We start from the raw sequence: 14492 nt of genomic DNA, 5'->3' as shown, positions 1-14492 counted from the left end.
ATATTAATTTAAAATAAAAAATATATTTTTAAATTTTAAGTAATTTTAAAACATGAATAAGAAAAGTTCAAAAACATCAACCTTGGACTTGGCTAAGGTAACATGTAAATCCTGGACAAAGTATGTCGTTTTAACAACGCAAAAGAGGTAAATTCAGGCCATGTTTGTTTCCCGGAAAACAGTTTCTGGGAAACCACTTTCCAAACTTTCCTGTATTTGTTTGTCATTAGGAAAGTTGGTCAACGGAAAACAGTTTCCGGTCAACAAAAAACACTTTACAGTTAATAGAAAACACTTTTTGGTAAATTTGATTTTCATTCTTTTGATTGTTATTTATTTTATTTGAAATACTTTATGAAATGTTAATTATTATTATTTTAATTTCTTCATCTTTTTTTTTTAGATTTGATCTTTATTATTTTGATTATTATTTATTTTATTTGAGATAATTTATGAAAAATTTTTTCAATTTCATTATTATTCAACTTTTTAATTTGTAAGATTTATTCCTTATTATTTTAATAAACTTGAGAAAAATAAAATATTAATAAATTATTTTCCAGTTCATTTTCCATAACATAACCAAACTTTGGAAAGTGTTTTCCAGTTCATTTTTCATAACACTATCAAATATCGAAAAATACTTTATTTTTCAGGAATTTATTTTCCTTAAAATTCATTTTTCTAAAATTCACTTTTTTTTAAATTTATTTTCCAAAAAAAAACAACTTTCCTGCAAACGCAAACAAACAGGGTCTCAATTGCAAATTAATTTATCAATATGTGGGCAGTTGGAGTTTTTCCTTATAAAGAAATAAAAACCATTAATTTTCAAAATTAACAAGTTGCATTTCAATGATACGACAGATCATATTGCCATTAACAACAATAAAAAAATAGCAGGCAATCAAGACCTTGTCTAATAAAAAATAGTTTAAACAACTATCATTTTATATATATAAAAATACCGTTCCTAGTAATTTTTTTCTTTTTTCATTGGCCTGTGAAATGGGAAGATTGCCATGCAAGAAGAATGCATCCATAAATGGAGAGCAGAAATAGTGGGACCAGAAGAATCTACCGAATTGGATTCACTTCTCACTCTACGTCTACATTCAATCATTCATCATGGAGTTGGCGACCAATCCAATCCAATTCATGGGCAGAGGCAGAGCGGGCAACAGGCAATCAAGACCTTGTCTAATCGTTGCTTCTTGAATCCTATAATTTACTATTCTTAAAGGAAACAAACACTTGACAGGGCTTTTTTCATTTTCTTTGGTCAAACACTCTTGTCCGTAAAACAACTCCTCCTCCCACATTTCCTTTGGGTCTTCAGGATCTGCTGCTTCCCTTCTTTAAACAAAAAAGATCATAGATTCCATAAAACTTAATTATTTTGACAGGGAGGAAATGCTGGCAGCATTTGCCTAGATTTTAGTATTTGTTCATAATAAAATTTACCAACTTTTTGGAGGATTTTTTAAATTTTTTATTGGAAGTCTGAAACATACCCAGTTGGTAAATTATTATTCACAGAAGAAGTTGTTGTTTTCGTAAGGGGGAAGTTGAGAAACTTGATGGGTTTTCTTGTTGGTTCACAAAACGGTGTGAGGGGTGGTGGTTGTTTTAGGAGTTTGATAAGGAGAAAACAAGTTGATTCTGTTCATTTTAAACCACATGGTCATCATCAATTAGCCAAGGAGTTGTCTGTTCCACACCTTACTGCTATTGGTATCTTCTTCTTCTTTTTCTTCTTTTTTTGGTTAATAATTATTCTTTTTGACCAAAGAATTTCATATGCGGTTTGTTTGTTGGTCTTTTTGGATCATGGGTTTTGGTTGTCTTGTGCTTCTTCATTAATTTTTCTTTGCTACTTTGCTTGATGAGTTGATGCTGATTGTGTTAACTGGTTTCTGGTCTTGGCCTTTTGCTTTGGTCAGGAATTTAAGCTCTCTTCCCCCTTTTTTTATTGGATATGTCAGTCAGTTCCTTGTTGTCCTAACCAAATAATATTTTCTTTGTATAACTTTTTTTTAAAAATTAAAATTTAACTTCTGTTAAAACATAAGCCAAAATGTTTGGTCCTGCCAAGCACAATCTTGATGCCAATCCCAAAAGTTGAAAATATTTTATCGTTTATGTAAGTTTCAGTATTTACTGTGTTAGTTTTCTAAGTTTCGAATGGTGGTTCATGTGCTATAGCTTGCCTTCTATCTATGATTTGCTGACTTATGAACTCCAATCAGGTGTTGGCTCAACTATCGGAGCTGGAATTTATATTCTTGTTGGAACAGTGGCTAGGGAGCATTCTGGACCTGCTCTATTTATATCCTTTCTGGTAGCTGGAATTGCTGCTGCTCTTTCAGCATTTTGCTATGCAGAACTTGCAAGTCGTTGTCCATCTGCCGGCAGTGCATATCATTATTCCTACATATGTGTTGGAGAAGGGTAAGTATTAGTTGTTTCTTCTACGAGAGCATATTTGCTTCTGTGGCAGTCTCTCAAAGATTTGGTTCCTGGTCTGTATTGTGTTATCTCTTTATTCAAAGGTTATAAATAAGTTGATGCTTTGCTTAGTTTTTCAATTACCTTTGCAACATTTTGATGGGGGATTTGGTTGACCATATCTTGGTTCCATGATGCAATAAACTTTCAGCTGACTTCTTGCTGTTGCTGATATAGTTTCTGATTTATATAATAGTATCCTCGGGCATTGTGTTCTGGTTGTTCTTTGTTTGTATTTATGTTTTATTTCTGGACTGAATATTGCATTTTCTAGAACCTGCAATGCCCTATGCTCAGTGATTTCTGCATTTTTAATTTGCAGTGTTGCTTGGTTGATTGGCTGGGCTTTAATATTGGAATACACAATAGGTGGTTCAGCGGTTGCTCGTGGCATATCCCCAAACCTAGTTCAGTGACTTTCTGTTACCTGATCTTCAATTTACTAAGATTTCGATTCTTTTAATTCTATGGGTTTAATTATTTCAATCTTATTGTTTTGAGTATAATTAGTTTACATTGTTCTCTTTGTAGATGGAAAAGGTTCACAATTTCTTGTTTTCACGCATTGTGATCTTGATGCATGGTGGCTAATTGCATCCCTGTTGTTGATTTAGAATTTTGGAAAGAACACAAAATTAGTAGCATTGCCAATTCTTTCATTTGTATGATATATGAAAGAACATGCTAGTAATTTTTCTCAGATGATCAAGCTATAGTGACAACATGTCAGTCCTTTTGTGGATTCTAGCTTCAATGTAATTGAATAGTTTACTAAAATGCTTGAGCTTTTTGATAATTACCATTTACATTTGGAACTTGAAGAGTCATTTGGGGCATCCTTGTTTCCTTCACAAGAATTCCTAATATATTAATGTTCTTCCATGTTTACCACTGCAAATTAAATGTCTACGATGCTTCCAGTTATTAGTCCAAGTGGTAAGGAGGTAGTATGCTTTAGACTAGATCCTTGGTTTCAACCAAAAATAAATAAATAAATCTAGGAAAGGAATTGCTGATGCTCTTTAATTTGATTAGTTGACTGACAAGTTGGTAAATAATTGGTATTTTTTTATGAGAAAGTCTTATTTTTTTCTCTCTGATCTATCTAGGCTTTTTTTTTTTTTTTTTTTTTATGGAGGATGCTTGTGCTTTCTTTTATTATTTTTTACCTTCATCTATTTTTGAATTATTGTTTATTTTTCTTACATATTTGTTTTATGATTATAGGCATTGTTCTTTGGAGGTCGGGACAGTCTACCATTTTTTCTGGCTCGTCAACATATACCCGGGCTTGATGTTGTGGTTGACCCTTGTGCTGCTGTTCTGGTATTGGTTGTCACTGGGCTCTTGTGCGTGGGAATAAAGGAGGTCCCTACCATAACTCTGTCATGTTCTTTTTTTTTCTCTTTTGTCATGCAATTATACTTGGGTAACCTCTAGTAACATCATTGCGCAGAGTATTCTGGCACAAGCTGTAGTAACCTCCATAAATGTGTGTGCCATGTTATTCATCATAATAGCTGGTAGTTATCTTGGCTTCAAGACTGGATGGGCTGGATATGAACTTCCTGCTGGGTAATAGACATCCCAGATTGTAGATTCAATTTTGAAACATTATCTATAAAAAGTTCATAACTGATGATGTTTCTGAACACATAGGTACTTTCCTTTTGGGGTGGATGGGATGCTTGCAGGGTCTGCAACTGTCTTTTTTGCGTACATTGGTTTTGATTCAGTTGCCAGCACTGCTGAGGAGGTATGCATCTCCCTTTCTTTGGTTAATCCTTCCCTATTCTTTCCTACAGTAGTTATTTTTATGTGTGCAGTCTTCGTTTCATAGGAACACAGTGACTTCAGGGAATCTTATTTTGTGTCTGCATATTTTCTAACAGGTTAAAAATCCTCAGCGAGATTTACCTCTAGGCATTGGTCTCGCATTGTCTATTTGTTGTTGTTTGTATATGCTGGTCTCTGTTGTCATTGTTGGTCTGGTACCTTATTATGCTATGGATCCCGATACCCCTATTTCCTCTGCATTCGCTGCATATGGGATGCAATGGGCAGCGTAAGTTTGTTTCCTTCGGTCAAATGCGTGGCACATTATTGTTTTCTCCTAAATTATATAGGAAGTAATTGAACCATATTGGTTTACAAGTCCTTTTGTTGCTTGTGTGTGCAGGTACTTAGTAGCTGCCGGAGCAGTTATGGCGCTCTGCTCAACATTGATGGGCTCAATACTTCCTCAGGTAATTAAACAGAATCTTCAAGGTGCTAGTATACCATATTTTTCTGACTTGTTACTCCTGGATGCAATCTGTTATATGATGAATATTGGCCATGCACCTCATGACTGCCCACATACACTATAACTTTTAGTTCAAGTACAAATTGTATTTTGATTTATTTCATAAACATGGTTGATCCTTCAAAACTTGTGTTGTATTAGTTTGTATTTTCTGACATTCCAGTAATTTATCAGTAGGCTCCACACTTTCTTTTCCTTCTATCATGATTCTCTTTCTTTTTTTGATAAAAGAAGAGAGTTTTATTAGAAAGAATGAATTGTACACAACAACATTGAGAGGAAGTCATCCTCTGGGAAAGTGAAATATACACAGTAATCTAGATCAAAATAATAAAGCACTCCAATCCATTTTAACATCAGCTCTGGAAATGCCCCTAAAAGCTCCTGCCATGTGACACCACAAAGAAGCCAGGAAGAGTATCCTATCCCACACTAACTGCTTCAATGTGAAATGATGATTGAAAATCCTGCCTTGCCCTCCTTCCAAATGCACCAAAAACTGCACTAAAGGCATATCTCCATAGTTCTTAAAATCTCTCCCCCACCCTTGACCACGAAAGAAATCAGCAACAGTTGTTAAACCATCCTCATAATTTCAACAGTAAAAAATGCAAACAATGTTTGCTGCAGATATCAAGCTGAAGGGCAATGCAGAAAGAGATTGACTTTGATATTCTCTATCATGATGGAACATAACACAAATTTTAGAAGACCTTGTGATACCTAATATACAACAAGTCATTGGTGTTAATCTCATTGAGCGCCATTGTCAAGATGAAAAGCTTGTTGCAATAGGTTCATAAAGGGATTCTTGAATAAGTAAACCATGTGTGTAATAAACTTTTGGACAGCTACTATATGGCTGGTTAATGCTAGAATGTGTTATTTTGGAGAGGCAATAACTCAGCTTAAATTTTCTCTAATTGGTGGTTATCTTGTACATCTGCCATAGTGGGAAGGAATGCTTAATCTGTTTCTTTCGTCTCTTACTTTAGAAGATCCGCCTAATGTTAACTGAACTCTTCTGTTTGTTTGTGAGTTTTTTTTTTTTTCCTTGGTGAATTTTATTGACCTTGTCTTTATCTCTAATTGATTGATTCACACATAGATTTTTCTGTCTCAGCCTCGAATTTTAATGGCAATGGCTAGAGATGGATTGCTGCCATCATTCTTTTCAGATATTAATAAAAGGAGCCAAGTTCCTGTTAAGAGCACATTGGTGACTGGCTTAGGTTCTGCAGTACTGGCATTTTTTATGGATGTTTCACAATTAGCCGGGATGGTAAGTGAAATTTGAAAGTAAATGTGCAATATATTACTGTTGTCGCTGATGAGGCCTGTTTGTGTTGGGCTTGGACCCATTCACTTCAAGTTTAAGTAGGAAAGGTGATGGAACGGGAAATGGCTGAGTAGTCTCTCCCTCTCCTATTTCCTACCTGCCATGAATAATAGTTTCCTGCGCCATCAGTTCCTGAAGGAGGAAATAGGAGATTTCCGGCTTCCATCTTCATGTGTGAATGAGGGTCGTTACTGCAAATAGTTCTTTACTTTGGTAAATGAACAAATAAGTTGTCTTTCTGTAAATGTTAAACCAAAGTTTTTCCCTGCCCCTGACCTGCCCCTTTGTTTTAAGATTTTTACCTGTTTCTATTATCCAACTTATGCAACACATTCAAATCAAAATCAAAAGAAAATAAATGAGTGCTTCATTCTCTGGCAAGCTCATGTACATAAAAAATTCAAGAGACTGCTGCTCTATATACTATGCATGCATGTTTATTTCTATGTACATATACATGCATAAATGTCCCACCTACACTAAGCAACAGTGACCTCCCCATGAAATCCACTAATATGAAAAAGTTAAAACCCAAAGAAAGGGAGAAAATTCACATCTTCGGTGCTAATTTCAAGATGGATGTCACATTTCTTGAGGTATTGTCTGACCACATTTTTTATGTTCAAATTATGAGTACCTAAACTATGGATTGTGGCATGAGAGTGGCATGCAATAACATAATGGTATATGAATAATGACTATGGGAAACCTCTACACTATCAAATAATTTTTTCTTTCTGTAATGTCAATTCTGAATAATGTCATTTTGTGCAGGTCAGTGTGGGAACTCTTCTGGCATTCACTATGGTAGCAATTTCTGTATTGATACTGAGATATGTACCACCAAATGAGGTGCCTTTTCCATCTTCACTTCAGGAGATTATTGATTCTGTGTCATTACGGTACAGTACAGGTAGCCCAAATGTCACCAAGGAAAAGTCTGGTTTTTATGCCGGTACCTCTATGGATAGCAATTTGCCTTTATTAGGCAAAGCAACAGCAATTGAATATCCAATAATTGTAAAACAAGAGGCGCAAGGCAATTGTAAGTTCATTGCACCTATCACGTTTTACTTTTCTAGGCATGCATATGAATATTACTTACAAGGATCTGTAAATAATCTAAACATCTCTCATCATCTCCGATCACCTGCCCATTTATATGGCATGTGTTTCAGAATTCCTGATTGGCATACGTAAAAGATATATTGCTTAAATTACAGTGCTTTGAAATGTTTACAGATGGTATTCATCTATAGATTTTAATCTAAAGATGTTAGACCTGACTCACAGTACTTTAACCTAGTGTAGCACCTGAGCTGAATTTATTGCGCAACTTTGACTTTCTTCTGATGGTTTGTAACTCTGATTCTCGTTTATTTGTAATTTGTTTCAGTTGTTATAAATGAAGGGAGTAGGCGAAAAATTGCTGGCTGGACCATAACAGCCACATGTGTTGGGGCATTTCTCCTTGCTTATGCAGCTTCAGACTTGAATCTTCCTAGGTGGGTCAATATTGATCGTAACAGTAATTTCCAGTTACAAACATGCATTTCCCAATGCTTTTGGACAAGACATGAACTTTTTTCTGCTTTTCTTTCAATGCTATTATTTGATTGGATTGTTCTTCCATCAGACTTCTTCGTTTTATAGTGTGTGGAATTGGTCTTGCACTTCTCCTTTTTGGTCTGATTGTGCTGACCTGTATAGAACAAGATGATGAGAGGCACAACTTTGGGCATTCAGGAGGTATGTGGCTGTTTGCTCTTATACCCTGTGCAGTTTCTTATTTTCATAAGGTCAGTATAGTTACTACGTGCACATAATTTTGATGGAAATGTCATAATATGTCAAGTGCATGCATTTAGCATGCTATACATATAGGATAACTTGGATGTCTGACCACGGGCGTTTATGTTACAGAATAAAAAAGAAAATGCTCAACTATAGTAATGCCCTACCACAGGTAGGAATTAATTTGTGTCGTGTTCCCAAATAAAGGAGTTCTCATGTAGGTTTACTCCTCACTTGAATCACTCTGGAGGAAAGGGTATTTTCAACAGTCTAGCCACAATACTTGCTCGTAACATGTGGACATTCAAGTAAATCCAGCAGTTAAGCTACAATTATCTGTAGCATCCTGAGATAGTTCCTAGATGGGACACCACAAGGTTTCCATTGGCTTTCATATCTGCACACATGAGGAGTGTTCTGTACGTGCATGCTCATCTTCCAATCGAGTCTTATCTCATACCACTGCATTTTATTAGTGCATTAAATTCTAATCATTACTCGATTCGGTAGGTTTTGTATTACCAGGCATTCATTTGCAGTGTAAACACACACAAGTATATGTACCATATAGCTGGTTATGTTGGTATTACATTATTAAGAATTCGTTTGATTAAAGTTTGGTGAACCAAGAAAAAATATATATCTTTTCAGGTTTTATCTGCCCATTTGTTCCACTCCTTCCTATTGTCTGCTTTCTGGTCAACATCTACCTTTTGATTAATCTTGGGTGAGTGAAAATCAATCAAGCTGCAGTTACTATGCGATTACCATTCAGAGAATTAGTATTTTGCCTATTTATTGAACATTTATTGGTGTATTTATCCAACAATCCTCTTGTATGATTTGTTCATCCTGTGGATCTTCATTTCTCTTTCTCAACATGTCATATAACATGCTTCCTCTCTCTCGCTGACCTTTCAGCGCTGCCACTTGGACCCGTGTCTCTGTATGGCTTATAGTTGGAGTGCTTGTATATACGTTCTATGGGCGGACACACAGCTCACTGCTGGATGCTGTCTATGTGCCTGCAACTCACGCAGATGAAATTTATCGCAGCTCTGGAGAAAGTTCAGCATAGAATAATGCATTTCCAGTTTGCAGCATCCATGATGCAATCCCATGCGGTTCTTACAACAGAATCTCTTTGTTGTATGATTATAATAATTTATAATATTATTTCCCTCCTTCCCCGTTTGTTATTTGTTTTATTATAAGTTATAATATTAGTGATGGCTTAAATCTGTCTTATGTAGTATATAATATATACATAGGTGGGTGGTTTGGGGACTTGCTCAAAACAATGTAAATATTCTGATTCAAGAAGATCCTTTCTTTTATAGAATTTACAATGATTCCTTCCCTATCTCTCTCTCTCTACATACACACACGAAACACATCTGCGGTGTGTGTGCCAGGACCTGGATTTCCTTTGCACTTGCCTTGATGCAAACCATTCCATTTATGTGGGGTTTTTTTCGATGATAAGCTTAAATTGATAATCTCATGTTTAATCACAGTTCCTGTGTAATTCTCTCTATCATTGCCTCCTAGCCTGGTGGAACTTTGCAAACAAATGCGTGTTGCAGAACTCTCGGCCCACGTAATAGCCAGATCCACTTCTCAGCTAATCTTGAAATGAGTCCCAGAGATTGTGTACTTGTGCTATGCTGTGTAGAATCATTTTAACTTAAAAATTTAATGTATACTCGCAGAAACATTTTTAAAATATTTAAAGAAATATTGGATGATATATATATATATATATATATTAAATAATGAAATAATAATATATTATATCAATTTAATTCAATTATGGTTAATAAGTGAAATGTGTTATTTGAGATATAAAACCGTAATATAACCAATAGAACCTATATAAAAATAAATTAGAAAGCTAAATAAACTAAAAAGTACAATATTGTAAGCCGGACCAGATGCCTTTTAATATAAAAGGGTAAAAGTTCAAGTGATACTATAATTTCTTAAAAAGAAAAAACAACTTAAGAATTGGTTTATTGAGTTGACCATGTTTAATAAGTTTGATTAATTTAATAATATGAAAAATCAAACAAACTCAAAAAAATCTTCAAAATTTATATTAATATTAAAAAATCAAAATCTTTTAAATCTTAAACTTGGGCTCTATAAAAAAGCTCAATTCTCACATGTCAACAATTGTTTTTTAATTGTTATTGATATTAATTAGAAGATCAAATTGCCTCTAAAACCAAATGAATATAACATAAAAAAACCAATATAAGATTACAAATAAACTCTTGAAGTTAAGCTTTGAGAATTTTGATTTTAAGGACAATATAGTAATTACACCATGTTTTGAAAAAAAGAAAGAAACCTAGACCCAAGTTAAATGTTGTTTTGTTTATAAAAGTATTCTAGTAATTTAACTATACAAAAAAGTTGTAAAAAAAAAAACAGTAACCTTAATTAATTAAAAAGTATCTAATTAATATTATTTGACACGGGCGAATATGTAACAATTCTAATTTTTAGCATGTAAAATTCCATGTTTATTCCATAGATTAACCAAAAACCAAGGTATTTCTTCTTCTTCTTTTTTTTTTTTTTTTTTCTGATGGGTCGTAAGCTACATATAATCTAACCAAATTCCTATTGAAATTTTGTTAGTGTTTTCTTTATATTAAAACCATCTCAAGTTATTGACACATTTCTATATACATCTCAAAACAATATAATAATCATGGTTGAATTATCCTGGGCCTTTCATCAAACTTGTTCACAACCACATCAAACAACAAATTCCATAATGCATGAATATAGAATACTTTATGTGAAAATTAACCATGATACACACACATACACAAGCACACATCATTACATTTATATTTGACTCACTAAGATAATTTAATGCATTACAAGTTATTAGTTTCGTAAACATCTATTTTATTCTTAGTTAAATAATTCAAAAGAAAGTTATCAATATTCAAATACATATCAAAATTTATCTACAAATTACGTAATTAAATCTAATTCAAAAGAGAAATAATGATAGAAATATACTAATCCGCTCTAGGATTAGACATATCTTTCAACATTTTATAATTTATACAATTCATTAGAAGATGACAAAAATTTAATAATTAATCTCATACTTTTCTAATTTATGTATGAATTCATTCCTTTAAACAATTTCAATTCATTTTCATATTCTAATTTATACACACCATTTTAGATTTGTATTTTATTACCCTTAGTGATTCTAAACTTACTAAAAATGATTCTAAACTTACTAAAAATCAAACAAGTCATGGGTAGTAACATCTTCCAAGAAGTAATTTAAGTAATATTATCTCAGCATTTTAATCATAGTTATCATTAGCCTTATCAAAGTCAATTAATTTAAACATTTAATTCTGATAATCCAAACATAGATGCCACTAGCCCCATTAAGGTTGGCTAGTCTAAACATTCAATCCTAATCATCTAAACATGGGTGTCACTAGTCTGTCAAAGTCGGCTAGTTTAAACATTCAATCTCAATCATCCAAACATGGATGCTATTAGCTCCATCAAGGTCGGTTAGTCTAAATGTACCATTTCCATATTGATATTTATATCACATAAATTAACAACAATTACTCTAATGATATAATGATTCAAAATTCTGAAGAAAAAACAAATGTATGGTGAAGGTGAAAAACACCTAACTAGGGCTTGAATTTATGAGGAAGTCCCCTGCTATTAAGCTGAACCCGCTACCTCTCTAATACCATTTGACACATAATATCATGTACCATTCAATCTTTAATTAATCATGAATTTAACTTTATACTCAATGATTCCATACTTTAATATAACATGATTTTCACACAACATCATGACATTTTGAACTAATTATAGTCTCTCTTCTCGTCCCATAGCGTATTTTAGTTTAATTTTACTCACATTTAAGTCTCATTTACACATAGTTCAAGTTAAATATTTTATTCTTATAACCTCTATCATTAAAGTCTTTCACCCTAAACAATTTTTAGATAATTTTTAGGAATTTGCTACTCTAGCCATTTTTAATTTAATCATTATGAACGCTACTCACCATTTTGACTATTCCTAAAGTTTTAGAATTCAAATTTGGGTATGACTTATCTCGATGAAAAACTAAAACATAGATATAAAACTTTACTAATGAATTAAAATATGATTTTGTTACTAACACACCTAAAATCATCTACTATCATAATGCATAAAAATTTTCAATATGGTTCCAATTTCACCTCTCCTTCAGTTTTTAACATATATTTGGAGTTTTCTAACTCCAAATTATGCAAGGTCAGTTTAGTTGGAAAGCTAACATCTATAGATGTAACTTTTATCAAGAAATTTATTCTAAATTTTATTATTTTCAAACCTTAATTTCCCTTGAAAATTAGATGATAAAATTATCCAGTTCTCATCTATAAATTTTACAAACAACTAAGCATTTCTATTTGTTTTCTTATAATTCAAACAAGAATGGCCTCTTCAACTATGTAATATTATCACTAATTTCAACCTTCTAAGAACTAATCAATTCAGCTCATATTTTATTTAAAATAATCAAAATTATTTCAAGCAAAACATACACATTACAACAATTCATATATATACTACATTTCATAACCATTGTTGTAACCCAATTTTGGATTCACTAAGATTTTCTCCAATGCTATTTTATTTTATTATTCATAAAAAATAAAAAAATAAAATAAAAAGTTTAAAATATATTTTCTCGAGTCAATCACATCTTTCGATCAAAATCGAGTCCATTGAGGCAATACGAGTTAAACCATGTCGACAGGGATAAAAAATGAGATTCTGGCCATTTCGGGTCAAAACCGTCATTTTCGGTCAAAACCGAGTCCACTGGTTCAATACGGGTTAAACCATGTCGACTAGGATAAAAAATGAGTTTCGGGCCATTTCGAATCAAAACCGTTATTTTTGGTCAAAACCGAGTTCACCAGGTCAATATGGGTCCCACCATGTTGACCGGGATAAAAAATGAGTTTTAGGCTATTTTTGGTCAAAACTGTTATTTTTGGTTAAAAAAACCCGGTCCATCGAGTTGATACACATATAAAGATTTTTTTGGTAATTAAAATTGATTTTTAGCGGATGAAAAGCTTTTTCTAATACTGATTTGAGTTTTAAATTTTACCCCTATAAATATATATTATTATTATATATAATAAAATAAAATAAAAACAATACAATTTTGTCATAGTAGGCGGATGATTTTTGCCGATGGTAGGCGGTGCAGCTATACATTGAAAATTTTGCAGAACCCGTGATTTTATGTTCCGTCTTTATTGCTATAAATAGCCAATGAAACTAAGCTAGAAAAGAGAGAAAAAGAAAAGAAAAGAAAAGAGAGAGATCATTTGACACTGCTTATGTTATTTTCTACTTTTCCTTCGCGCGAGTAAGACATTGATTTTTTTAAAAAACAATTTAAAAAATACCAAAAATATCCTAACCGTTAGATCTAATAGTGTTTAAATCTGGGCTTTTAATTTTTTAGGATACAATAGGCTTTACCACACCGAATTAAAACCCAAATCCATTTTAGCCTTTTAAATAATCTTGTTGTGCCACGTCATCAGGTATACCAAACACTCGGTACACTGTGCCACACCGAAACAAAGCTCAGCCCATCCGGACCGTCCAATCAACTTGTAGATCAAGCCGATCACAACCGCACGATCAGTTCATCCACGATCCAATGGTTCATAGCCTTCGGACGCACCAGTGCACCATGCTCGCATTCACACCGTACCAAAATCTCGGAGCCTCTCTCTCCTCTCGCCGGTGATTTTTCACACCGTACCAAAATCTCGGAGCCTCTCCCTCCTCTCGCCGGTGATTTCTCTCTCTCATCGGATCTTCCATTTCCAACCGTTTTAAGCCACTAATCCAGCACAGAAAGCTGCATCGTCCTCTCTGAAGCAAAACCCCGGCCGTTTTACATGTTTGCATCGCTGAATCTGGCCGGAAAAGGGCCGCAACTGTCATCGACCAACCAAAGTTGATCGGACGGTCAGGATTGAATGGCCTACGATCTGGTGTGGCGCGGTGGACTGAGTGCTCGGTATACCGGATGACGTGGCGCAACGAGATCGAAGGGCAGATTATTTGAGCGGCTGAGATTGATTTGGAGTTTAATCTGGTGTGGTAAAGCCTATTGTATCCTAAGAAATCAAAGGCTCAGATCTAAATACTATTAGATCTAACGGGTGGGATATTTTTTATATTTTTTTATTTATTAAAAAAAAATTTAATATGTGCAGAAAAATATAAGAAAAATGAATAGTATTCAAACAGTAATTACGTGAGAATTGAGAATCAGAAGCCTTTGAAAAATAAATAGTACCCAAACAGTAACCCGAATAGTAATACAGAATTTGAGAATCGAGAATCAGAATGAATTTTTTTAATCTTTTTTCTCTTGCTGTCTTGAATTGATTGGCTATTTATAGCCAATCAATTCACACAACAATTCACGGATGATGAATTGTTAGCAATTCACCT

At 33.5% G+C, this 14492-nt stretch overlaps 1 protein-coding gene across 3 annotated transcripts; it reads left to right on the top strand.

The window, feature by feature from the left end:
- The first annotated feature begins 1030 nt into the window (after positions 1-1030).
- CAT4 (cationic amino acid transporter 4) lies at positions 1031-9308 on the top strand. 3 transcript variants are annotated; one of them, XR_843578.1, is made up of 15 exons: positions 1031-1734; positions 2250-2451; positions 2831-2915; positions 3736-3876; positions 3965-4083; positions 4168-4264; positions 4401-4573; positions 4688-4754; positions 5937-6095; positions 6927-7197; positions 7549-7657; positions 7789-7901; positions 8598-8673; positions 8868-9148; positions 9225-9308. XR_843578.1 is itself a non-coding variant. In XM_011035986.1 (14 exons), exons 1-14 carry the CDS (start codon positions 1581-1583, stop codon positions 9022-9024), a joined length of 1923 nt encoding a protein of 640 aa, XP_011034288.1. In that variant the 5' UTR covers positions 1031-1580; the 3' UTR covers positions 9025-9305. The 3 variants fall into 3 exon arrangements, 2 of the variants coding, with proteins under 2 accessions (XP_011034288.1, XP_011034289.1); XM_011035986.1 differs by having other exon boundaries at positions 8868-9305; XM_011035987.1 differs by lacking the exon at positions 5937-6095 and having other exon boundaries at positions 8868-9305.
- Positions 9309-14492: the final 5184 nt, after the last annotated feature.

This window comes from Populus euphratica, unplaced genomic scaffold (genome assembly GCF_000495115.2).
Source record: "Populus euphratica unplaced genomic scaffold, PopEup_1.0 scaffold27.1, whole genome shotgun sequence".
Taxonomy (NCBI): Eukaryota; Viridiplantae; Streptophyta; class Magnoliopsida; order Malpighiales; family Salicaceae; genus Populus; species Populus euphratica.
This window is presented reverse-complemented; position numbering and strand designations above follow the sequence as displayed.